Raw genomic sequence first — 24,153 nt, forward strand, 5'->3', positions numbered from 1 at the left:
AATATATTTTCAGTATGTGATGAAGCTAATCTAGGAAGTATGTTCAAAGTTAGTTTCGAGTATTTACTTTTAGAAACTTTTTTGCTAATCTCAAGCAGTATTCTGTGCAAAGCAATTGTTCCTATAATAAAAAATACTGGGGGAAGCAGCTTGGAAATCCTTTTCAGTATGAGATTATCTCTAATTAAAACCAGTCAATTTTCTATATTTGTCTGTATTTTTCTGGGAAGGTGATTTAGAGAGTGCAAGAGCCTTGAACCTTGTTTGGAAACAGCATTTGACTTCGTGTTTTATGCTTGCATGTACCTCTGACTGTAATACCCACGGGCCACTGTGTGTAATGGCTCACCAAATAGTCTTGAGGTACCCTCTTAACAGTGTATGTTTATTTGGCATTTAAGCTCATATTTATTTGTCTATAAAATCATTCAGCATGAACTGAGACTTTAGTGCTCTGATCTCCATGAAATGTTTACTAGTATGTAACTGAATTATTCTACATTATATTACAACCCATTTACTCATTCCATTAGTAATACCAGAGACAAAAGTTGTTTAATCAGTCACATCAAAGGCAGCTGTTTGGTTTTGTATTTTTGACATAAGCTAACATCTTAAGTTCAGATATGAAGTCCAGTTCTTTAAACTGGAGTAACTTAAAATGACACTACTTAAAAATTATTAGGACTTTTGTTGTTGTTGTTTTAGAAGCAGATCCTGATTATTCTGGGATTCTGATATTGGCAAGCAGCTTGACCAGGGTTTTTCCACCTCCCTGTTAAAATAAAAGCATACTTAACTGACAGTTATACAAACCCATAACATAATCTGTAAGATGTAGGGTGGATAGTTAAGGACTATATTTAACAGTAAATCCTGCATTAAGAATGGTGCATATTGTGACTCTTCACGTGCTTCCACTGAAGTCTCAGAAATGGTGTGTACACAGCTAAATGTATAGTGTGCTTTGTAATTTGTAATGTAGAGGACAGGCACATCTAATATTAATTTGAGAAGAGCTTATAAAATGGCAGGAAATGGAAGATGACAACATTTAGCATACTTGTTAGCATGTCACGTGACAAGTGTCTACACTAAACTCTGAAAACATGTTAAAATTATAGCTTTACACTACTACCAGGTCCTTTATTTGCAGTTCTGCAGAGGGGAAAAAATGTTGTTATTTTACAGGTATATTTCAGTAAATTAGTCTGAAAAGAGTTATGTGAGTGTATGGCCTGCTTTGGAGGACCTGTGACTTGAATATGTAACTAGACTGTAGGTTAGTATGAGATGAAAATACCTTTGTCTGTAAAAGTATTGCAGGGATGTCTGTTTTTTCTGTCCTTTCACAATGACTGTAAGACAAAGTTAAGTTGAAGACAGTAAGAACATGAAAATTACTACAGGTAGGTCAAGAAGAGGCTGGAAATGTTGCTTGTATTAATTTTTGTATTACAAAGCCTAGATTTCAGTGTGCTTTTTTTGCTGTCTGTATTTAGACATTTAGGATCAAAGGCTGTGCGGGACAGGTAAATAACATGCATGCATTCTTCAGCTTAGGGGCCACGTCACGTTTCAATGAGAGCAAGATAAAAAGAAATTGAAGAATCAGTGGCTAGGAGAGAGAAACTGTGGACTGTTGAGGAGGAATAATGGCTTAATGTGAATTTGTTTTTGTAGATATATAAAACATTTTGTAAGGTTTTGTAAGATGTCTTACTTAAGTCAGTTGGGGACATTATATGCAAAATCTGTCCTTTTATTTTACCATAAGGAGATCTATGGTTTGTTGAATATATGTAACAGTTTTGTATCTGGGGACAGCTGAGGGGTAACTAAGTGGATGTTGGTTGTTGCACACATTGGATCAAGATGTGATGAGATGTGATCTGCGCTCCGTTTCATTGAAGTAGTTAAATGTCAGTTGGTTGCTTCCATAAATTAGAATGTACTTCTCTTAAAGAGGCCTCAGTGTATGTTACAAAAAAATAGGTTAACAGGAGATAAGCTAATGGTATAGTTTATTTGGCATAGCTTTTCTGCACTACCTGCCTCACTGCGACTTCATTAGCTGAGCAATGATTGAGCTTTTCTGCAGTAGTTTATGGGATTGAGATTATAATTACTTTTTTTGACCAATTCTTTAACATAGATAGAAAAGCAAAATGTGTCAGGTTAGTCTGTGTTCTTGTAATATTTTCATGTCTTTGAGCTATGGGAATTAGTAGAGTTACAAGATGAAACAAGGATTGTTAGTAATATTGGGGTAAAAATACTGTGCAAAGAAAATCCCAAACAGGCATAGTGTTATTTCAGACTGTGGTTTTCTGACCATTACTTCTCTAGCATACTGTGAGAAACTGTATTAGATGACTGATGCATTATGAGTAGGTAGTCATCTGTAAAACTAATTCATTTTAGAAGCTAGCACTGGAGCATTAGTTATTCCACCTCATCTGAGCCAGGAGCAAAATGCATTGCTGAACTTTTGTGCTTTCCCCACTCCTACGTTCTGAAATTATACATTTCTGCTGTATTTAGCATGCTTATGTTTTGTGGAATTTCCATAGTTCTTTGCTAAAAGCTTTAATATGTAGCTGGAAGCCTGCGAATGGAATAAGATGTGAATATTTTTCTCTGCTGCTCTCTTAGTGAATAAATTGAGTGGGTTTTTTTTGTTACCATTTTTATTTGTTTTTAGGATAACTTACGGAGTTCTGCATGAGTAAAAATAGACATGCTAAATACTTGTACTACTTGTAAAGTGTACAGATGGTACAGCTACTAATACTAAGCTTGAATCTCTTCATTAATCATTGATGTAAACTGAAGCACTGGGTTCTAAAATACTTTTTTTTTTTTTTCTTCCCGTAAAGCACTTTTATTTTTAGGCAGAAATGAGTACTTTTCAAACTTTGTTTGGATGGAACATTCTTAATGCCCTCTATAGACACTTCTGTTTGTGGTAGATGATAGCTGTATATCTAAAAACCCTGAGGTGTATTTATTTGGGTTTTTTTTATTGTCAGGTTATAATAAAATTCATATAACTATTTCATTTAAGCTAGAAAATTTTGCCATCCTTTGGGAAGGAAGTGAGTATTCACACATGCAGGATCCCCACAATGGCTGTGATTCAGGGGATCTAGAAGCCCCCTCTTTTAGTCAATGGAAAAATGCAGATGCCTCTAAGAATTTGGCATGTCTGAGTTAGAGACTTCAAGAAGGCAATGTGAACACCTCTCCATCTCAGTATTTGGTTTTCTTTTATTAAATGGTAAGAAACATTAAATTAATCTGCTGCTGTTTTTATTTGAGCATGGTGATTTATTTTATAAAAATGGCTTTTTTATGCATGAGGAATATTTCATTAATATTTGAATACTTTCACATTAGTCTGTGTGTTCATTTGAGTCTTCATTGACATCAAATAGTGACCTTTCAGGACAAGCAAATACATTGTATCTATTTTAAGTCTCTTTGTGGGCTTTTGTTGCTTTATATAAAAATAAAAAAGAGTTTACAGATTTAATAGAAATGTCCTTTTAATTCACAGAGAAGAAAATTGCCAGATAATTTTATATTGATAGTGGCAAGTTTTAATATAAATATCTTAATCATAAAAAGGCATGAAACAATTTTCCAATAGGCTTCCTTTTATTAAATGAGGCTTTACTAGGCAAACACCACTTCTGATTCCCTCTCTAAAAACAATGGGGTTTTTTTTGTTAATACTGATAACCAGCAATGTGATATTTAGACCTTTAGTCTATATTACTTATTTATTATTACTAGAAATACTCCACATGAAGGATTGCTCTATATTAAGAATTACTTATTCTAAATGGACAATGCAAGGAAGGAGCTAATGCATCTGTACTTAGGATTTGTAAGGCAGTCAACAACTTTATTTACAACGGAGGGGAGGAAGGAGCACCAGTGAGTTTGTCTCCTATCCCTGGCCATTTTCTTTCTTTTTTTTTTTTTTTTATAACTTAAATTTTTTTTTTTTTTTTTTTTTTTTACTTTTTTGGTGTAGCTTTTTGAAGGATATCCCAACTTATTAAAAGGAACTTCCAGCAGTCTGGTGCTTTGGCCAATTCCTAGAAGTGTGCTTTCTTCTTGATCTTATTCACCCTTGCGGGGGGTTATTAATAGACCTTGATACAAAAAAAACCTTCAGGTTTCTCTTTATGTTAGAACTTCAGTAGTGACCTGTGTGCTTCTACGTGTCATTTGCTTTTGGGAACTGTCTTCGTTGTTTCTTTCTGCCAGAAACACAATCACAAATTCCAACTATTTCTTTATATTTTTGCATTACATATCTTAATCCTCTGCCAAGCTAAAAAGAAGTTGGAAAATATCTATTTATCTTCCTATCACTCCAGTCTAGCAGGAAAGTTTCTTTCTGATCCAAAAGTAGATGATTAGATGGAGACTCATAGTGTCAGAAATCCCACAGCTCCCATGTTGTTGTTGCAGGTGGCTTTGGAAAGTCTGGGAAACTTGGTAGGTGGAGGGAGTGGAGCGTCTAAGAGCTAATTAGTGAGGGCTGGCCTAGCGAATGGAAAAACAGAGGAAACTTAGGGGGGAAAGGGGTAGTATTGGGACAGTCATCAATTTACTATGTGTATCCTTTCATTTCTTACTTCCTTTCCCCCCAGAAGGTTTGGGTTGTATGCTTTTGCTATAGTGTCAATAGATCTGCATTTGTCCTTTTTAGTAAGAGATTAGACATAATCCTGGGTTTTTGGTGTATGAGGGTTTTTTTTTTTTGTTTGGGTTTGGTTTTTTTTTTTTTTTTTGCAATAGTTTGTTTCTGCAAAGGAGGGAAGGGCAGGCTGTAGCAGGGTAGTCACATACATCTGAAAGCTGTAGGCTGTAATTATTTTATTCCAGCTAGTAGGTGTTTGCATTTTCTCTGATACTCTGTCTAGCTTTTCCTCATTTTAGGAAATCAGTACACGTCTTTAGCCAATACCCAAAGAATTCATCGTGGTTTTTTTTCTATCAAGTTCCTTTAACTTTCATTTTGTTTTTCTCTCTTCAGTTCCTAGTTTCTCTCTGAAATTTCTGGATTTTGTAACTTACACTGTATAACTATTAAATTCTATACAGTTAAATGATTTCAGCTGCCTCTTCTTGCTCCATTGACTGAATGGTAACCAGCATGAAATCATTTGGAGAAGGGTACTAACACAAAAATCAGCTGAAAGTTGCTGGGAATATCTTGTGACTATGAATTTTTAAGATTTGTATTGCGTAGAGAATAAATATAAACTTTAAAATACATTCATTAATGTTGTGATGAAAAGTGTTCATTTTAATCTTAAAATCCCCACAGGCTGGAAAGATTCTGTGAGGGAAGAGGTGGTGTGAGAGAAGACACAGTCAGCACTAGTTACAGTCTGAAGTCTTTGGTTCTTGCATGGGCAAGGAAACTTCTCTTCTGATTGCTTGAATCTGATGCCTGAATATATTATTTCTTGATTAAAATTTTTTAGCTCACTCTGTGAGGGTTCTGAGTCATTGGCTTCTACATTTTTTTAAATGAACTAGTTTTCCTAAAACTACAGCTTCTGTTTTTGACTCAGTAATTTGTGGTAGTCTCATAAGGTAATGACCCCTTGACTAAATATCAGTGTGCTAAATGTAGTACGTTTCCATTTTACCTGATGGAAAATGGGTCTCCTTTTACTTACTAAAAAATTGTTTCTGCACTGCCTTTAATAGGTCAGAACAAAGATTGCTCAAAGTGTGGTTTCTAACCATAGAAATGGTTAGAATGCTTAAAGCTGATCTCTTCACTGGTGCTCACAAATTGAGGAAGAGGGGATATTGCATGCTAAAAATGTAATTGATGTTAATATATAACATCCCTAACCTCATACCTGCTGTAGTTCTCGTTCTTTTTTGGTGCCTTCATTTATTTTCTGCAGATGTTAGCATGCATGTTTTTTGCAGTCAGCCTCTCACTGAACAAATCTTAAGGTTACTAAGACTCCTTTTTGTCACATGAAAACAATGGGCTTCATGTGTACTTTAAATGTGCCATGATTGCAGAAATGTTTCCCAGGCTTTCCCCATGGGTCAGGGCATGGTGTAAAAAGTAATGTTTACCTACCTTGCAAGAGGTCAAGATGACCAAGCAGAACCGTGTTCAAATACTCAGCACCATAGAAACTTTGTTAGGACTCTCTGGTTTTGCGTGTAACATGCTGTAATTTTTACTTCATTGATAATAGTTTTTGATTTATTCTTTTTCTGCACAATTTGCAACCAAATTAAAATGTAGAATTAATTAGAATTAACAAAAGCCATACCATGTCGTACATTGGTGATATAGTTCCAAAAATGTCCATCTTATAGGCACTAATAATGTGTTCATCAAAATCACTATAGCCAGGTAATGTTCCAGCAAAGAAATGCTTTTTCTTGAAGTAAGGATGGGGCTGTAGTTCTTTGGTTTTACCATCAGTTTTGCTTCTTATGGAAAGGGGAAAAAAACATGTTGCAAGTTTTTCTACTCCATCTGTGTTAAAACGCAAGAACTCTTGGTAAATACTATCTGTATGTATATGTTGAAATCCTTATAGCATTAGAAAGCATTAAAAATTATGCCTGAATTGCTGGAAAATAATACTTGTGTTCCTAATCACAACTGGTAGAACAAAAATTGGCAAAAAATGGCTTGATTGCTTTCATTTATGTAATCATTCTTTCCCAAAAAATAACAACTTTTGAGTTTCTGCCATGGGTGTGTCACTGCTTGGAAGATAACCCTATCTCCCATGGTGTGTTTCCTGGATATAAGGTGCATGTTTTACCTTAGCTTTGCAAGAATGGCAAAAGCCTTTCCAGATTTTGCATGTGACTCTTAGTGGAGAGAGGAGCAGTCAGCAGGTTTCTTGCCTATGCGCTGTCCTTGTGAGTCACTGGAGTTAGGAAAGATCCCTGTGCTAAGTGCTAGTTACGCAAGATACCCGAAACCTTGTGGACAACCAGTGTGCAGAGTAAGGTCTCCACTTGTTACCTATGCTAGCTTAACGACAAAGCATTTTGTATTGTTACATCTGAATAATTCACAATAGTTATAGAATTTCAAATGGGGAAAAAACCCCAACACCTCTTACTGTCTCCATTATCAGGAAATCTCCCTTTTCCTTACTGAAAAACTGTAAGAAATGTATCGCCAAACATATGTTCTCTTAGAAAGTAGCAACCAGCCTCTAGGTGTTATGTGTGAACACACATAGTGGGAAAAGTCTTAATGTGTTGCAATTGGCATAATAGTCATCCTGCTTAACACAAATGTACTGGGGAGGAGAAATGGTTTCCGTAGTAATTATACTTTTTGACTTTCTTGTATGACATCCGTCATCCCTTCGGGACTGTTGTTGCCATTTGTACTTCGCTGGGCTTTTCAGCTAAGAATTACCTTTTTTTGGCCATGTGCTGGTTTGTAATACATTTTTGGTATTTATCATCCAGGATGACTTATCTGTCTTAATCATAATACGAAAGAAACATGTTAAGATTTTGATGATATCTTCCAGAGTAGCAACTAAAAGTTTGTCAGAACACTTTTAGAATAATGAAAACCTTTTTTGCTAAAATTAGGCTTTTCTGGAAACATGAACCCTTAGGCTTGATGCTCCAGGCAACGCAAGTAGCTCAGGATTAAACAATATAAAAACTTCTGAATGTCTCAGCAGTTGAATTTTAAAGAAAGAGGTATCTGACTCTCAGACTTCTACAAGGCTGTACAAACCACAAGATCCATAGAATGTGTTTGTAGGACAGCTTTTATTTGTAAGCATGCCTTGAGAGCTTCAAATGCTCTTTTTGTTCCTCTTCTATTTTTGTTGTCCCCCCCCCCCCCCCCCCCGCCTTATTACTGTACAGAGATAACGACAGATATTATTAGGCTTCTGGCAAGTTCCAGGCTTCTGGGATTGGTGTGTTAAACATCTTTCCTTCAAAAAAAAATTTTACTTGCTTAAGTGCTCATGTTAAAGAACTAGGTGGATTTTGAAAATGTACTGTGAGTAAAAATGTAGGTGAATGTTGAGTCTAAACTGTGAAACTTGGAAGTTTTTAGGGTTTGTTTTTGTTTTTGGTTTTTTTTTAAAACGGGGGGGGGGGGGGGCGGTTAGAGGGTATAATCTGCCAGTCTTTTTTCCCCAATATTCTTGATAAACAGGTTAATTGTGATTTCTATCAAATTATAGTAATTAGCTTCCAAAAGTTTTTGTTGACCATACTTTTTTTTCATCTTCCACAAGAGACTCCTTTTATATGTCAAGTTGGCCTGTAGGATGCCAAGCTTCTGCTTCCCTGACAATAGGGAACCATGCAGGTAATTCACTTTCAGAAGTCCATTTTGCCTTATGGATAATCTGAAACTCACTTCAAGGCATTGCAAGCTGTTGGATGTGTTTTGTTTTCCTGTTTAGCAGTTACCAGAGATCATATTATGTGCTTGTAGTGCTGGAAGCAATGACAGTTGATATTTTGTTCTAGATACCTTCATTGAAGAAGACTTTAAAATTGGGCTACTAAAACTAAAATCACTGTCCAGCAAGAGAAGTGCCACCTTCCTTCAAACTGTGGTTCATGCTTCCCAAAGGGTGGCCCTAACTGAGTCTATCCTGGGAACAACATTCCTCTCATTTTCGGACCTACAGAGAAATTTGTGTACAAACTGAAGATCAAAGATCAGGTCCTTCTTCTCAAGATTTACCTTTCTTTTAGCTCATGTTATTGCTGTCCCACCTTTTTGCTCTTTCTGTTCCATTTCCAGTTCATCTCTTTCTCCTTCTTAGTGTTTTACAGCCTTCTTTCTTTTCTGCATATCCCTGGGTAGTAGGAGCAACATCAACACCTGCAAAAGTGAGGATGCTTTCGGAGGCCCTTCTCTATAATAAAAAAAAAAATCTGTTCATGTCTTGCTTGTGTTTTGAGATCTTCAGGGAGTGTCTGAAGAAGTAACTATGGTCTACATTGCTTCATCCATTTCCTTTGAGGACTATGTCCTGGTTACAGATTAAGATTTTTCTATTCCTGATAATTTTTCTAATCCCAGGCTTTATTCTAGACAAGTTTTTTTAAAAGGAATATATTTTTTCTAGGTTCTCCTACTTCCCTTATTTCTTTCCCACTTCTCTCTCCTCATGCACACAAATGTAAGCTGAAGTGACTGCCAATGTTCTTAGTGTATAGCAGTGAAAGTATGAAAACCTACCACCTTATTTCCATTCCCCATTTAATTTTATAACTTGAAGCTCAATTGCGTTTTGTGTAGTTTGTGATTTTTTTTCCTTTTTGATATCTGGTATTTGTAGCACTGTGAAAAAGCTTTTTAAAATCTTGCTGTGGTTTGTGTGTGTGGTTTTTTTGTTTTGTTTTGTTGGTTTTTTTACCTCTCCAACTTCACCAGCAGTAATCGGCCAAGAGAAAGTAAGGGATATGACCTCCTTAAAATTGACATGGTAATAGAAGTACTGCAGGGGTCAGCTTGTCTTACTGAAAATAAAGCAAGTATATTGCCTGAGCTCAGTCTTCTCATTTAGAATTTTCTTATTACTGTATTTATAAACCAACACAATTTAGCCTGAGGTGGAGGGGAACGCTTTTAATTATTTCTAAAGGCTATGGTTGTGTTCATCTCCTAGCTCTACAGCATGGGACTGTTATTTAGGGCTGTGTAGTTAATAGTATACTGAAGTCTGAGCTTCATATTTTAATTGATAGTGGTGTCAAGGTTGTTCTCCTTATACCCCCACTTAATAAGCTGTATAGGCATTTATAATTTGTTTCAGTCTGCATCTTACATTTGAATTATTCTGTAAATACTAGAACACAGGATAGATACAAACCAGTCTTTTTTCCTTCACTGTGTCAATATCCTGGAGCTATCCTTCTGGTGCTTTACTATGCAATCCAAGCTTGGTTTGGACATAAATAAATCCCTCTTCCTTTAAAACAGGTTAAACTGCAAGTAGAATTGCATTAAAATTCATAAGACAGTGAATTAATTGTGGTATATGCTTTCTGTTCATAATGAAGGACACCTTAAGCATGAAGTAGTAGTTGTGTTATCAAATTGTCGTGGTTTAAGCCCAGCTGGCAGCTAGGCACCACGCAGCTGCTTGCTCACTCCCCCCCTGAGTGGGATGGGGAGGAGTAATTGGGGGGGGGGGAGTAAAACTCATGGATTGAGGTAAGAACAATTTAACTAAAGTAAAATAAAATATAATACTAACAATAAAAATATAATAATAGTAATGAAAAGGAATATAATAATAATAATAATAAAAAAAAAACAAGCCCAAGAAAAGGCAAGTGATGCACAATGCAATTACTCACCACCTGCTGACCGATGCCTGAGCAGCAATCAGCCTGTCCTGTCCCACTCCCCCCAGTTTATCTACTGAGCCTGATGTTCTCCGGTACGGAATATCCCTTTGGCTAGTTGGGGTCAGCTGTCCTGGCCATGTTCCCTTCCAGCTTCTTGTGCACCTGTTTGCCGGCAGAGTATGGGAAACTGAAAAATCCTTGACTCAGGATAAGTGCTACTTAGCAACAACTAAAACATCAGTGTGTTATCAACATTATTCTCACACTAAATCCAAAACACTATACCAGCTACTAAGAAGAAAACTAACCCTATCCTAGCTGAAACCAGGACACAAATGCAGGTTTGAAAGTTGAGATCTAGAACAACTTTCTGAAAAACCTGATGCGACCTGGTTGGTGGTATAGTGCTTACTTTCCTTGTTCTTACCTGTCGGAACCAGTAGGAAAAGAAGACTAGATGAAGACTTGGACAACTTAATTTTCCTTCTCAAATACAATAAAGCAAGCTAAAAATACAAAGTATTTTCCCATTCCCCTTTCTTATAGTCAGTTTAATTTCCATGGGACTGTTAAGCAGTGATCATAGGAGCTCATGAGGCAATTTCTCCTAGTTAAACACTTCAGTTGGAAAACTCTGATTTAAAAGGTGACTATTCCCCCCTTCTTCCCTTACCTGCACTTGTACGTGGACATACATATGCATGTGCACACACACAGTTAACTTGCTGCATGGGCCACCTCCTTCATTTGTGTGGTAAAGGTTGCCTTTGTTTCCAGTTGCACACCGATGAGGAGAAATCAAAGAACTCTTCCAATTGATTCAAATGCAGTCACTTTTTTTGACATTAAGATTTAGTGCTGTATGACTGTTTTTCCTTGCTTTGTTAGAATGCTAATTTGAAGTAGTCCTACATACCTACATGACATGTTTTTTCATATTGTACTCATTTGTTAACTCTGTATTCAAGACAGATACGATGATGTAGACTGAACATGAACAATAAATGTACTCTTACAAGCTGATTGGAAATCTCCAGTTTTAATGGGATTGTTGCTATTTTTGAAGATGGCAGACTCTGATGCTCCCTTTCACACAAAAAAATGTGAGGAGTAAATGGATTAAAAAAAGTGCAACAAGTATTATGTGAGATGGAAGTGGCAATATCTTCTGTGCCATGAAGGTATGCCATGACATTTGGTTCATCTAAGAAATCTGAGTAATATAATGGGGCTGTGGGAGAGAAGTGAAATGACTCAAAGAAATATTAAGCCAAAACCAAAATGTCAGTGAAGAGGTTTTTGCTCAGAAAAAAAAATATTCAGCATTGAATTTCAAGGTTTATTTGCATAGTTTTGCTTTCACTCAAATAAAACTAAACGTTGCTTGTCTTTACCTGTCTTTTCTCTCTGTTCTCAAAGTCAGGAGTATAGATTTTTGCCCAGCTCTAAAATTAGTGGTGTTACTAATGATAATGTTCAAGCTTTAAATTTTTCACCTGAACAAACAAAACTACCTTCAGCAAAAATAAGAAGTGGTAAGGGTGTCTAAGGCTCATGTCTCATTTCTTTTTCTTACTGTGAGGGTGCCTGAGCACTGGCACACGTTGCCCAGGCAGGTTGAGGAATCTCCATCCTTGGAGGTGCTCAAAAGCTGCCTGGACAGAGTCCTGGCAGCTGGCTCTGGGTAGTCCTGCTTGAGGAGGGGGTTGGACCAGATGACCTCCAGAAGTCCCTGCCAACCTCAGCCATTCTGTGGTTCTCCAGAAGTTTTCCCTCTGTGTGCGCACATGGGGGGAAATTCCATACCTTTCATTTCTTGCAAATAGCAGCTATTTGACAGGTACATTAATGTGTGTAAATATGAACTGATGTGCCTGGAACATTAATGTTTTAATAGGGCACAGTCTTCTGGGTGCCTAATTGAGATTAAGTATTTACCTATATGCTTTAAGCATCTTAATCTTTTTTTTTTCCCCTAAATCCTGGACTGTTACCAGGTATTCATTAGTGCCTGTGCTTTTCAATACATACATGAGACTGCAGTATTGTTGATGTATCACATAGGTGCGGAGACAGGTGTCACTAGTGAGAACAGAAGGAGATTGATCCCATTTTCTGAGAATCAAAGATTATTCAAACTAGCATGGAAACCAAAAACTGGGGAAGGCTCATTAGGCAGCTCACTGGCTTTTTCTGGAGTTTGTGCCAACAGTACTTTTGGCCAAAAGCAGTCGTTACCTCTGAGTACTTGCTGTGGTCATCTATCTTTTTTTGAGAGTGTTATATGTATTATCCTAATCTTCCCTGTCTTCAGAGAACACTTGTAGCAAATATGAAAAAACATTATTTACAGTTGACTATCTCCATCACAGCGTATTTCTTGTTTATCTGTTTTGACAATTGTGCTACTCTATCCAAGGGAGGAGGATTTGGTATTCGAGTTGCCATGTAAAATGAAGTATTTTCCAGGTTTGTCCAGAAGAATCTGTTGCTGTGAAACTTGAAGTCAGAGAGGCTGAGATTTGTGCGTGTGTCTCATAGTGGGGGAGTAAGGAATCCACTTTCTGTGGCTAAGGCTTTCAGAAACCCAGGAGGTAGCTTTATATTTTCCTGTGCCTAGGAGAGGAAAGGCGTCTGCGAGGTTTTTGGAAAGCTTGAAGCAGATCTCTGTGCATGCATCCTTGAATGTTTTGGGTCTTCTAATCCTGTGACTTTCTTCTGTTAAGCGAAGGCTCTGTATCAGTGCTCAGTACTTAAACCTTAATCTGTTTGTTTCCTTGTCACTTATTGCTCAAGTTCAGAACTTGAATATTAAACATACGGCTATTTAATCTTCAAATACATGTATTTGGCTTAGATGCTCACCTTTGAAATAAGTCCTGGAAGACTGAAAGCTAGTTTCTGAGCACTACAAAAATAACATTTTGATAGCTTTTAACAACCTCAAATCCACTTTTATTGTACACAGAATACATTCTAGGAGTAAATCCATATCCTACCTCTACTACCTTTAATTTGAAATTTGGCGTTTGATGTCCTTTATGGAGTTGGACTTAATCTGCCCACTTAAGCCTTAAGGGGAATTTTGTGAAGGTCTCTTTTTGTCTGTTTTTCCTTTCTGCATGCTGTAGCTTTTTGCAGAGGACTGATGGCAGAGAGGAACTGGTGTGCTAGAAGAGATCAGTGCTCGTGGTTAGGATGTCTGAGGTTCTCATTCATGGTTGGATGCAGTGGTTATGTAGAGAGCGTAATTTTCAGCGTAAATGTCATGTACAGATAACCCTCTTGTGTTAAGCAGTGGGGGAAGAGGTGATAAAAGTAGACAAACAATAAAGTAAACCAAACTTTCTGCTTTTAACTATAAAGTAGACTTTTCAGTGGAATATGCCCAAGCTGGGGTGAACCTGTGTGAGAAGCAAGAGATTGGGTTTGTTTGTGGAGGTGTATACTGGCAAGTGGAGAAAAATAAAAGTAAAATTGTTATGTGAGCAGCAATCTGACGGTCACTTAATGGCAAGGATGTCTGAAGAAAGTGTCCCAATAGCTCTCTTGCTTGAAATTAGTAAAATTAGTGTTAAAACCACCAGTAAAAACAAAAGTAAATATGATTTTATGTATTATTTTGTATATTTACATTTGCAAATCTAACACTTGATTATTAGAGCTTGATTATTATTGTTACACTTTTAGACTCAAGAGCAAATGCTATGATATATAACCTTGTAGACTTGTGATTTGCGTGTGTTGGGAGGGAGAAGTACATGTTCCGTTCAGCGCAGAGCGTGCAAAGATGGGAGGTGATGGATGCGGCTGCAGCAGCAGCAGCGGTGTGTGGGCAGACGAGGAGTGAGCAGTACTCCGACTGTACACTTGAGGGCTCCGAAGACTGTGAGGAATGGTGCGGAAGCAATTGCAGTTGAAGAATGTATTTTAACTAAATTGGCGCATTGTACCTGCGCAGTGTTTAATGCTTGCTGGGCCATTTGGCTACTTGCCATAATTGGCTTTCCATTCCCTTGATTGGAATCATAGATAAAAATTTGCTAATCCACTTTCTTTGCTGAAAGTATTAGAAAAGTAATCCATCTTTTAAAAATGCTCGAGCAAAATCATATGGTATAAAAAATACTTTATAGAATAATGAGATTAATGAGAACTGTAAGGCATATGCAATTTAAAACATTTTTCTATGGTTTTAAGGGGAAAAATGCAGTCTGGGCACTATAAAGCCCTAAGTACTTCCTTTTTTTATGCACTGCCTTTTAAATGTGCATTACATGTTATGCTTTTGTCTACCTGATAAAATGTGAGTATATATTTAGGAAGAAGGAACTGCTATTTATTTGTATTTTTCTTATGTTTGAAAATATCTGATTCAAAGTTCTTGGCTGTGTTCTTTCCTCCCTCTCCCCTCTTCTGCCCACAGGGCATCAGAGCACGCATTTTGGAAACCCTTGTCATGCTTATTCTTCTTGCACTGCTTATCCTTGGAATTGTATGGGTGGCTTCAGCACTCATAGACAATGATGCTGCCAGTATGGAGTCTTTATATGGTATGGAATTCAAAAAACCACCACACTAGTTTGATTTTAATTATGGAGATGGATGTTCTCAATTAAATGTATTTCTAATAAATGCTATGTGAGTATTGCACAGGTTGTGAAGAAGCTGTATTAATTTAGTCAATACCATTTTTTTTCTGTTAAATCCGTTTTTAGCATGCTGAGAAGTTCCATGCTCATGTGGACATGATGTATGCTAAAAACAAGTGACTTAAGTGGAATGGAAGTAAAAGCTGAAGATATTTTTTCAAGCTAAACTACTTGGGAATTTAGTTGCCTGCAGGATTATTAACTGAGTAATTCTTAATTTATTCTTGAAAATACAATTGTTCAATCCTGAATGCTTAAGAAGTTAATTCAGTTGTGTTTGTGACATAAGTAGCCGATTCGTAATAAGCTAAGGCTGTGCTCCATATTTTCTTTACAGACCTCTGGGAATTCTACCTCCCGTATTTATATTCCTGTATATCACTGATGGGATGCTTGTTACTTCTGTGTAAGTATTTTCCTGATTATTCTAAAAGATGAATGACTTCACCTATTTTTTTTTAAAGATTAAAGGAAACTTTTTCATTGTGAAAATGAAGATTGTGAAATTTAAGAGTATGAATTCTTTTTTTCATTATTAAGTTTAAATTTACATGTAAATTTGTTAGGTTTGGGTTCTGAAGTTTGAACAAATGCTATGTTACATTTTCAAGTTTTGAGGAACTTCACACCTCACCCCAAATCATTTCAACTTTTAACTTTTTAAAGCAGGTATTTGAAAAATAGGGACTCCATTCTGCAAAGAAAAGCACAGCTTTTAAATGAAATGTCTGCAGGAAGTCAGTAGTATGAAGAGAAAGTTATGTTGGAACACTTAGTTTCTCCTATATTCAGTAAGCTATCCTTCTTCCTTTTTTAATTGAAAATGTTCCTGTATAGACAGAAGTTGGAACACAGAGCAATTAGCCTTCATAATCACAAAACTGGTATCTGGCCAGTCTGGAGGTCTGTTATATGATTGCATATAAAACAAATGCAGTAAAAAAACTCCAATCTTATACCAACTGGTCCTAGTCAGAGTTCAGTTATCCATGTTAAGGGGAATAAGAAAGATGATGGAAGGCTCCAAATCCCACTTACAATTTCAGCGCTGCACACCCCCCCCCCCCCCCCCGAATAATTTCTAGAAAATTGCTGAGAAGGGGGGCAGAACATCTCTCTTTCTAGATGATCATGGTTTCACCTCTTCTCCAGGCTTTATATGTTTACAGCTAACACTTACAGGGCTGTTACGGTGGGGAAAGGGTAGGGAAGGATAGTTTGAAATATTCTTAAAACTAAGCAAATCTACCTATGAAAGGTATTTCTCACTGAGACCTTGGTGAGTCTCCTTAGGTTCTCTGTAAGTGGAGATTCTTAAATTCACTTTAATGGAGGGAGGGGGGGAAGTAAAAAAAAAAGTGGTTCTGAACATCTCATGTAGGCTGTTCAAGAATCTGATTCACAACAGTTGCTGAATGTTTTAATGGGGAGGTTGGCTTACAAACTTCCTGCATCTGTCTTGCACTTTGTTTCAGCAGAGCTGAAAAACCAGTGTATGTTCTGGGGCTATGGTAAACTAACTAGTTCACCAAAATAATTGGAATTAAATGCCAGTTTTTGGAAGTTATTTGTAACTTACACAAGCAAATCACTGAAGTGAGTTAAGGTCCTCCAAGCTGTTATATCTGTGTAGCTGAAAGGGCAGCATACAGCAATGGGAAAGTGGTAGATGCTGGGGTAGAGCTTCATTAGAGCTTCAGCTGGTGTAATTGCTGAGGCAATGTATGAGTAAGGCTTACTGTGGTGGAGATTTGGAGCATTGCTTCCTTTCCCTGTTCTCCTTTTCCTGCAGGCTTCCTCTGTAGTAAAGGAAGACTAACTTAAGTTAGCCTTTTTGAATACTCTTGTATTTTTCCTGTAATACACAGTAGTCATAGTGAAACACTAGTTAATAAAAATAAATGTAATCCTTACTATAAAATCTTGTGTGCTTCTCCTTTTTTTGGCAACACTCTTTTATTGTAATGGAAACTGTAAATATATATCCTCATACAAGCTGTTACAAATCCCTTCCATCTCCCACGCAATTCAGTACTTGAAGGCTGTTCTCCCTAAACTGTTGATTTTTACTAATAATTTTCTGTTATCATGGTTTGAGCCTTTCTCCCAACAAGCGTATATGTACCATACCTGGAAACCATCACAGGCTATGATCAAAAAGGGCCAATTGTTATTTCATAGAAAAGTAGCTTAAAATCTGGTAGCTGAGCCTACTATCAACTGAAGTTGCAGCATAACTTTCAGAGCGAAGCATTTGATTTCTTGACCTTACAGCTACACCTGTGTTAATAGATAAAATGTGCCTGAGATGTTCTCCAGTGCTATGGTGAACTAGTGTCGTTCAATCCATGATATTGCAGTTTGCGGAAGGTGGCTGTGTACGTATTGCCTCATGATAATGGTTCCTGGACTGTATAACTCCAGAACTGCACCTGAGAATTGTTTGGGAAAGTGCTAACTGGCCCAGGGCAAATCATGCCAGGGATAGTTCTAGCAATTTACTGGTGTAGGCAATGAAGTCTTAATGCCCAGGAATGTATCCTGGCACTGCTGAATTTGCTAGTGTAGACATAGCCTCTGGTGCCACATGCTTTGAATAAATAATTACTTGAGCAAGTTTAAGGTATCTGATTATATGGTATTCCTTGTTGACAAAAAATTCAGTTGTGCTCTTGGAGGGGAGAGGTGCTTGTCATCTTCAAAATTCATATGATAGCAATGTGTTTTAAAATTCGTATCGGAGTTTGAAGCTCTTTGCAGTTCTCTTCAAAACCATGCTTGGTTATATGTGGAATAGCACATTGCATATCCAAATAAAAATTGGTCTTTGACTTACAAATCACTGTTTTGCATAATCTTTCTTCCTCTGCAGTATGCACACCAGTGGGACTTTCACGGATGTTTACAGTAATGGGTCAGTTGCTCGTGAAGCCAACAGTAAGTGTTACACAAATCTGTCCTCATGTGCTGTCTATTATAAGGTAGAATCGCATTAGGGTACTTTCTTTTAGAATGCTTGCACTTCTACATAATTCTCTCTTCAGTTCGTGAGAGCTTCTATAGTCAATATTTGTGTACTTGTTTAAAGTTTTTCATATAGCACAAAAGCCCGTTTTTTTCCACAGAAAAAAGTTTTTTTTTTTTAACTGTGTAGACTTCCTCTGATTTTCCAATTTATGTAACAGCTACTAGCATTAATATTTATTGCCAGTATTGCCTACTATGTCTGTTTTGCAAATGCCTGAAAGGTGTGGGCCTGTTCTGAGTTCAGGAGCAAAGGATACAAGACCAAATTAAGGCTGGATAACAAGAAGGGTACCTGGGGGTATACTTAGATGGGTGAAATGTAGGTAGTTGGCATCTGTAAGAACTTCTTATACATAAATACTGTTCTTGTACTTAGTGCTGCGAGGGAAGGGAGAAGTTTGTTCCATGTACAAGTGCTCTAGTGACTTTGCTGTCATGTCTCCTAGTTTGTATTTACTAAAATTTGGGTGTACTTAGGTCTTGCGTTACTTTTCATTAGTCAGTTCAACCCTGAAAATACAAAGAAAATATATACTGTTTTGCTATCTGTAAGCTTTAAACTCAAAGCACCTGATAGTAAGATAGACTTCATTTATGTGGTTTTAGCTTCCAACAGCAACGTATATTTGCTTGAAATACTGGCTTATGTGAAAAGTCACTTTTTAATATACTTTTTCAAAATCTGCAGTTACTTTTGTTTAAATCAAGTAGAGTGTGAAGGTTGATAGGCTGATATGATTTGAATGTAGGTCAGATGTACTGTCCCTTCCCCTGTTCCCTAAGTCTCTTTAGATTGAAACTGAACATAAGAGCTTTAACCTGAAAAGAAAACTTAACAGAAAGTTTGCTTACAGTAAAGAAATAGATCTGTAACAGAATAGAATAATCTTCTGTGGAGTTATTATTTGTATCAGTATTGTAAAGTTGTAGACTATATATTTAAAATATAAGTTACTAGAACAAAATGAACCTGACTAGATTAGTGCAGTCAGAAAAACAAGTGACTCTGATACTCAGTCAGTTCATGTTTGTGTTTCCAAATACAGATCCTTGAAGACCTAGATGAGCAGATGTATATCATCACTTTAGAGGAAGAAGCAATTCAGAGGAGGCTTAATGGTATGCTTGTTCTGATACTGCTTCACATTCAGTATTTAGAGTAGAGTGGTTCTGGTCAGGAGTATTGATCTCACTGTTACATAGCTGCTTCTCTCAAAATAGAAAATTTCAACATCTTAGTACGTAACAAGCATTATAGGCTTACATTTCATTGCTCACTGTGTTGTTCAAGATTGGCTCGTGTGTGTGTGTGGTTTGCTTTAACATGTTGTTCAGCTCTGATATGCGAGTATTCTGAGACTGAGAGCTCAAACGGAGTAGTTGGCCAGACCTACCACCCTTACTGCAAAATAGTTTGGATTGGTAAATGACTATTTTAGCCTTGTCTGAAGAACAATGAATTTATATTAGCAAGAGGGTCAACTTCCTGCGTTACGAGTTTTGTTTTTTTTGTTTTGAGGATTTTTTCTGTTTCAGTTCATTATTATTTAGAATCTTAGGTAATAATTCATTAAACATCAGAGCAGTCCTTTATATTCTAGGAGCTATTTGATGAATTTAATAATTTTAATACTTCTATTAATGAATAATTAAAATGAATAATTATACAAATGTTTTAGACTTCTTGTATTTAGTATTACAATTTTGCACTTCTTGATAAGGTGTTTCTGTTTTGAAGTAATGTCAAAAACAGTATGAAGCTTTGGCTTCTAAGAGAAAGAGTATTGCTGCATGGCAGGCACCAATTACGGAAAATGTATTGATTCTATAAACCTGGAAATCATGTTGTACAAATTCTCTTCTGAATTGCTTTTAACTGCATGAATAAGCCATCCATCCACAATTTATACAATTGCTTCAGGTTGGAAAACCAGAGAATATTCACGTCATGACACATCCATTGTTGTGTTGTCTTACGACTCATTGTAGCCTTAATTTTCTTATTTTCCTGCCTTTCTCTCTTATTCTTCAGTCTTCTGTCATATATCTCAATCTTTTCTTCTTTCAAGTCTCAATAAGTCTCCTTTCGAAGTTGCTTGGTCAGGGAAAGTACCTTTGATAACAGTAGATCATGGTGGTCGCCTTTTTTCCAGTGTTTAACATTTGTGGAGGAGTAGTGACTTATTTGTGCTAAAATCAGCCATTGTTTCAGTTTAAAAGTAATGTTCACCTTTGCTGCTTTGGAAGCTTAGGTTTTTATACTGACGTGCATATATATGTACATATTTACATACAGACACGCAAAAAGGTGCATGCAGTGAATGTCTTTGAAGCTGTTAGGGGGTAATTATAATTGTTCTGTGTGTTTGATGTTAGCTAGCAACTGTAAAATATTTGTTACTGAATATTTGATGTTGTCATGGTGATTGTGCTTATGTACAAGAAAAGCGATACAGAAAAATGACCCAGTAGTTATTCAGTTATCTATTAGAAGTAGTGCAGAGTGGTTGGTTTCCACTATTCAAGTGGAGAATGGGATTATTTAGGTGAGGATCCTCTGCTGTTTTTCTGCATAGAAGTCTATGCAACATTGTTAATATTGCAATTTAGTAATGTCACTCCTGAGGTGGACCTAGTCTGTTCGTAGGCATCTACTAATTGGATCTGGATTTGGGACATGTGCAGGTGGCTCCCCTAAGCAGTAGCCGAAAGACTGGATTCTCTTTCAGTGAATCGGTTAGTATTCAATGTAAAGTGGAACTGCAACCCACCCATGTTCCACAGAGCTCTCACCAGCCTACTCGTGAGAGGTGAAAGACGTGGGGCTTAAATGTCCTTTGACAGGAGAGGGAACTGAATTCTCCTGTTTCACATGCTGAGGGAATGGTATTGATACCACCATCTGAAGGAATGCTTGAAACCCCATAGTTTGGTGTACAGAGGAAAATTAATGGGCTTAAGCCGAAAAGTAAATAAAAATCTAAGCTGAGATACAGCATGTGGGTGGGGGGCAGTGTGGTATATGCACAAGAAGATACTCTGCAAGATTTTTGTGAGTAATTATTTAGGTAATTTTAAGTATGGCTCTCATTTATGTGGCCAGCATGGAAAGCTTCATCTTCTCTGCCAGAATTCTTTCTAATACATATGAATTATGCCAGAAAAATAGACACCTTTTTTGCCAGAACTATGAAGACTCATGCTTATCGTGTCTATTGCATGTTTAAAAAGTGTGTACAAAAGGAGGTGTGGTGCTAATGACATCAGTAAATGCAGTTCTGTGATGTTAGAGGCCATAATCTGTGACTTAACACACAGATTGTGCAAGTGTTTTTGTTGTTGTATCGGAGCAGATATATTAGGCTACACACTTCCTGTGCCATGGCTGTTGCAACTCTTCCACAGTTGTGGTAATGGAAATACCTACATGTGCTTAAGTAACCCTGCTGGACAGTTTTGCAGTGAAGTGTTCTAAAATATATACTCCATTTATATGTATAACCAAAGAGTTGAACTTTATTAAAACTGGAGAGGACAAGAGCACAGGCTTAAGTGATACTTGATGATTGTCAGTGCTGATTTTTTTTTGTTGTTTTTCTTGGTAGAATAATTGCTATCACACTCCTAGCACTACTTTGCCCTGTCCTAATTAATGTTTCCTTAGACAATGTCCGGACATAGGAAGGGGGTAACATGAATCACTGTTCCCGCTGAATAGGCTGGGTAAAGCCTGTGTTTTCAGAGAAGGAAAAAAGTTCAGCTGTGCGAGCTGGTGCCATTCTTGATTCATATAGATGTAACTATCTTGGTGGTGATGCAATTGATAGAGTATTCTGTAAAGCTCTTTATATTTGAAAACAAATCTAACTGTGAAACTGCATATCTTCTTTGCGGAAACTAATTTTCTTCCTTCTCAGATGTCTACAGTGTATAACTGAAAATCGGAGGAGGAGGGAGGGGAAAGTTTGATTGTGTTATCTACCCTAGTATTTTTATCTATTGAAGAGATACTGGGCTTTGGGAAAATGTTTGTTTCCAGTGTATTATATTTCAGTACCCACATCACTCCTACAGTCGAAGAATAAAGCTGGGACTTTTTTATATTAAAAGAAAAAAGTTGCCTTCAGCTATTAGTTTTCCTGAATCCAAAGAGACGGGTGGGGTAGGATCAAAAATACTTACTTGATCAAAGTTATTGGCTCTGAAGGTATCCTTACCTATGTAAGAAAGATGAAAGGTGTTGTTTTTATTGCACGCTAGTAACAGTGTAATTTTGAACTAATTGGTGTTGAACTGCCAATCACCTAGGGGGAATGCAAATAGATACTCTTACAATTTCCTTTGAGGTACTGAAATCTTATGTCGGGGCTGGAAGAAAAACAGAATAATACCGTTAAATTGACCTTAAATGAGCTGCTTTGTGGCTTTCTTGGAGAATCCCTTCTAACTTTTCATTGCTAGTCCAAACAAGTCTTGTCTACCAATTTGATTTATTGGCTAGACAGCGCTGACATTGAACTTTGTGCATGTTTGAAATAAAGCTAATGTTATAGAGCTTTTAAGAATTTAGCTGCATCCTTTTCAAATACTCTTTTGACTGATCTGAAACTTTGCCTTCCCCTCTCATAAAATATCCTTTTGTATAGCAACCTGTTGTTTGCTACTATTTTTAAGGAGGAACTACAACAGCACTTAAATATGATTCAGAATTTCTACTGAAGTGTCTCTTAGGGACCTAATGCGATCACGCTGAGTTTGTTGGAAAGAGTCCCGTGAATATCAGTGTTTTGAGCTCTGGATTTTTATATTGAAGGTGGGGAACAACGTATATCTTGAATAAAGCTATTCCTCGGAGACCCCTAAATCAATTATGGAGAAGAAGAAAGTGTCAGATGCTAACTTGAGTTTTCTTACTTTTTCAACTGCATCCATTAAAGTTCTTGAGACTTTTTCCACTGAGGTCTATAGGTATTCTTTTTCTTAACTCATAGTGATAAGTCATTCCCTAAAACAGGTGTTTTAGAGTTTTTTTTGGAGAGAACGCATCAGCACAAAAGCTTATTTTTATAATGATAATGAGGTTTTTATTTAAAAAAAAACAACCCAACTTTTTCTAAACCCCTCCATATTATGATTACTTATTTAAAAAAACCTGAGAAATTAAACTGACATTCATACTGCAGGTACTTCAAGTGAGTAGAAGTTGTTACAAAACAGCATTTGTCGGTCTTGCTGGTTAGTCCTGGGATTTGAGATATGTATATATTTGAAGCCCTGTAAGTATTACCACATATGCATTATGTCACTGATATCAAAGAGAAATGTTTAGGCATAGCACAGAGGTTATGTGTTATATGCAAAAATGTGTGTGAAAGAAGCATGCGATTAAACATGTAAAAATTAATTTTTGAAACAGTTGGATGCCTCATTGATAATTTGACTGCATTGAAAAAATCAGTATTAATATTCTGAAATAAAAAATAATAAAAGTTTAAATAAAAGTCCAGGAAATACTCTTATATATCTTGGTTTTCAGGTAGGACCTCACTGTGCTGGAATGTGGGGGCTGATGGGGTGACAAATTCACCTTCTCATCTTGTACTGAGATTTCTGGGTGGATGAGCAGACAACAGAAAATAAGGAAATAATGAGACTGGACTATAAAGTAGTGTTAGTGTGCCAGCAACCTAAGTGCTATTTAGTTTTTGTAGGCAAATGATCAAGATATGAGATAAAAGCCTGGACAAGACTATTAATCTCATAGAAATTTATTGGAGAGTATTTAAAAAAAAGTATCTGGAGCATGGTGCTATTACAGGTTAGCCTGCAATCAAAGGTGAGGCTGAGGGTAGGGAATGGCCAACAGGCGAAGGGTGTCAATGTAAATCAAGAAAGCAGATACCGGAGAGGATTTAGGGTTTATTAAGACCTTGAATGGTCACTGCCACAGAGTGTTTTCGCAGAGTGAGATTGGCCTGGAATAGACAGGGAAAATATAAGCCCTCTTAACTTATTTTCAAGTGCAATCATTCAGAAATAAAAGGGATGAAAGTGGGGCAAAGATGAGTGGAGAGCGTCTCTAACTTAACCCGGGAAGAAGATTTCCAGTTTG

General features: G+C 36.8%; 1 protein-coding gene across 3 annotated transcripts in view; it reads left to right on the top strand.

Moving 5' to 3' along the window:
- The window catches only part of LMBR1 (limb development membrane protein 1), an 81,116-nt gene that overhangs the window by 35,314 nt on the left and 21,649 nt on the right, over positions 1–24,153 (top strand). For 2 of the 3 annotated variants that reach the window (XM_052806780.1, XM_052806791.1), the window contains 4 exons: positions 14,789–14,915; positions 15,352–15,420; positions 17,887–17,951; positions 19,088–19,160. In XM_052806780.1, coding sequence (XP_052662740.1) covers positions 14,789–14,915; positions 15,352–15,420; positions 17,887–17,951; positions 19,088–19,160 — 334 coding nt within the window. Of the gene's footprint in view, positions 1–14,241; positions 14,261–14,788; positions 14,916–15,351; positions 15,421–17,886; positions 17,952–19,087; positions 19,161–24,153 lie in introns of those variants that run through there. The other variant, XM_052806799.1, reaches the window with a different exon arrangement.

The sequence above is a fragment of the Harpia harpyja genome, chromosome 1, assembly GCF_026419915.1.
Source record: "Harpia harpyja isolate bHarHar1 chromosome 1, bHarHar1 primary haplotype, whole genome shotgun sequence".
Classification (NCBI taxonomy): domain Eukaryota; kingdom Metazoa; phylum Chordata; class Aves; order Accipitriformes; family Accipitridae; genus Harpia; species Harpia harpyja.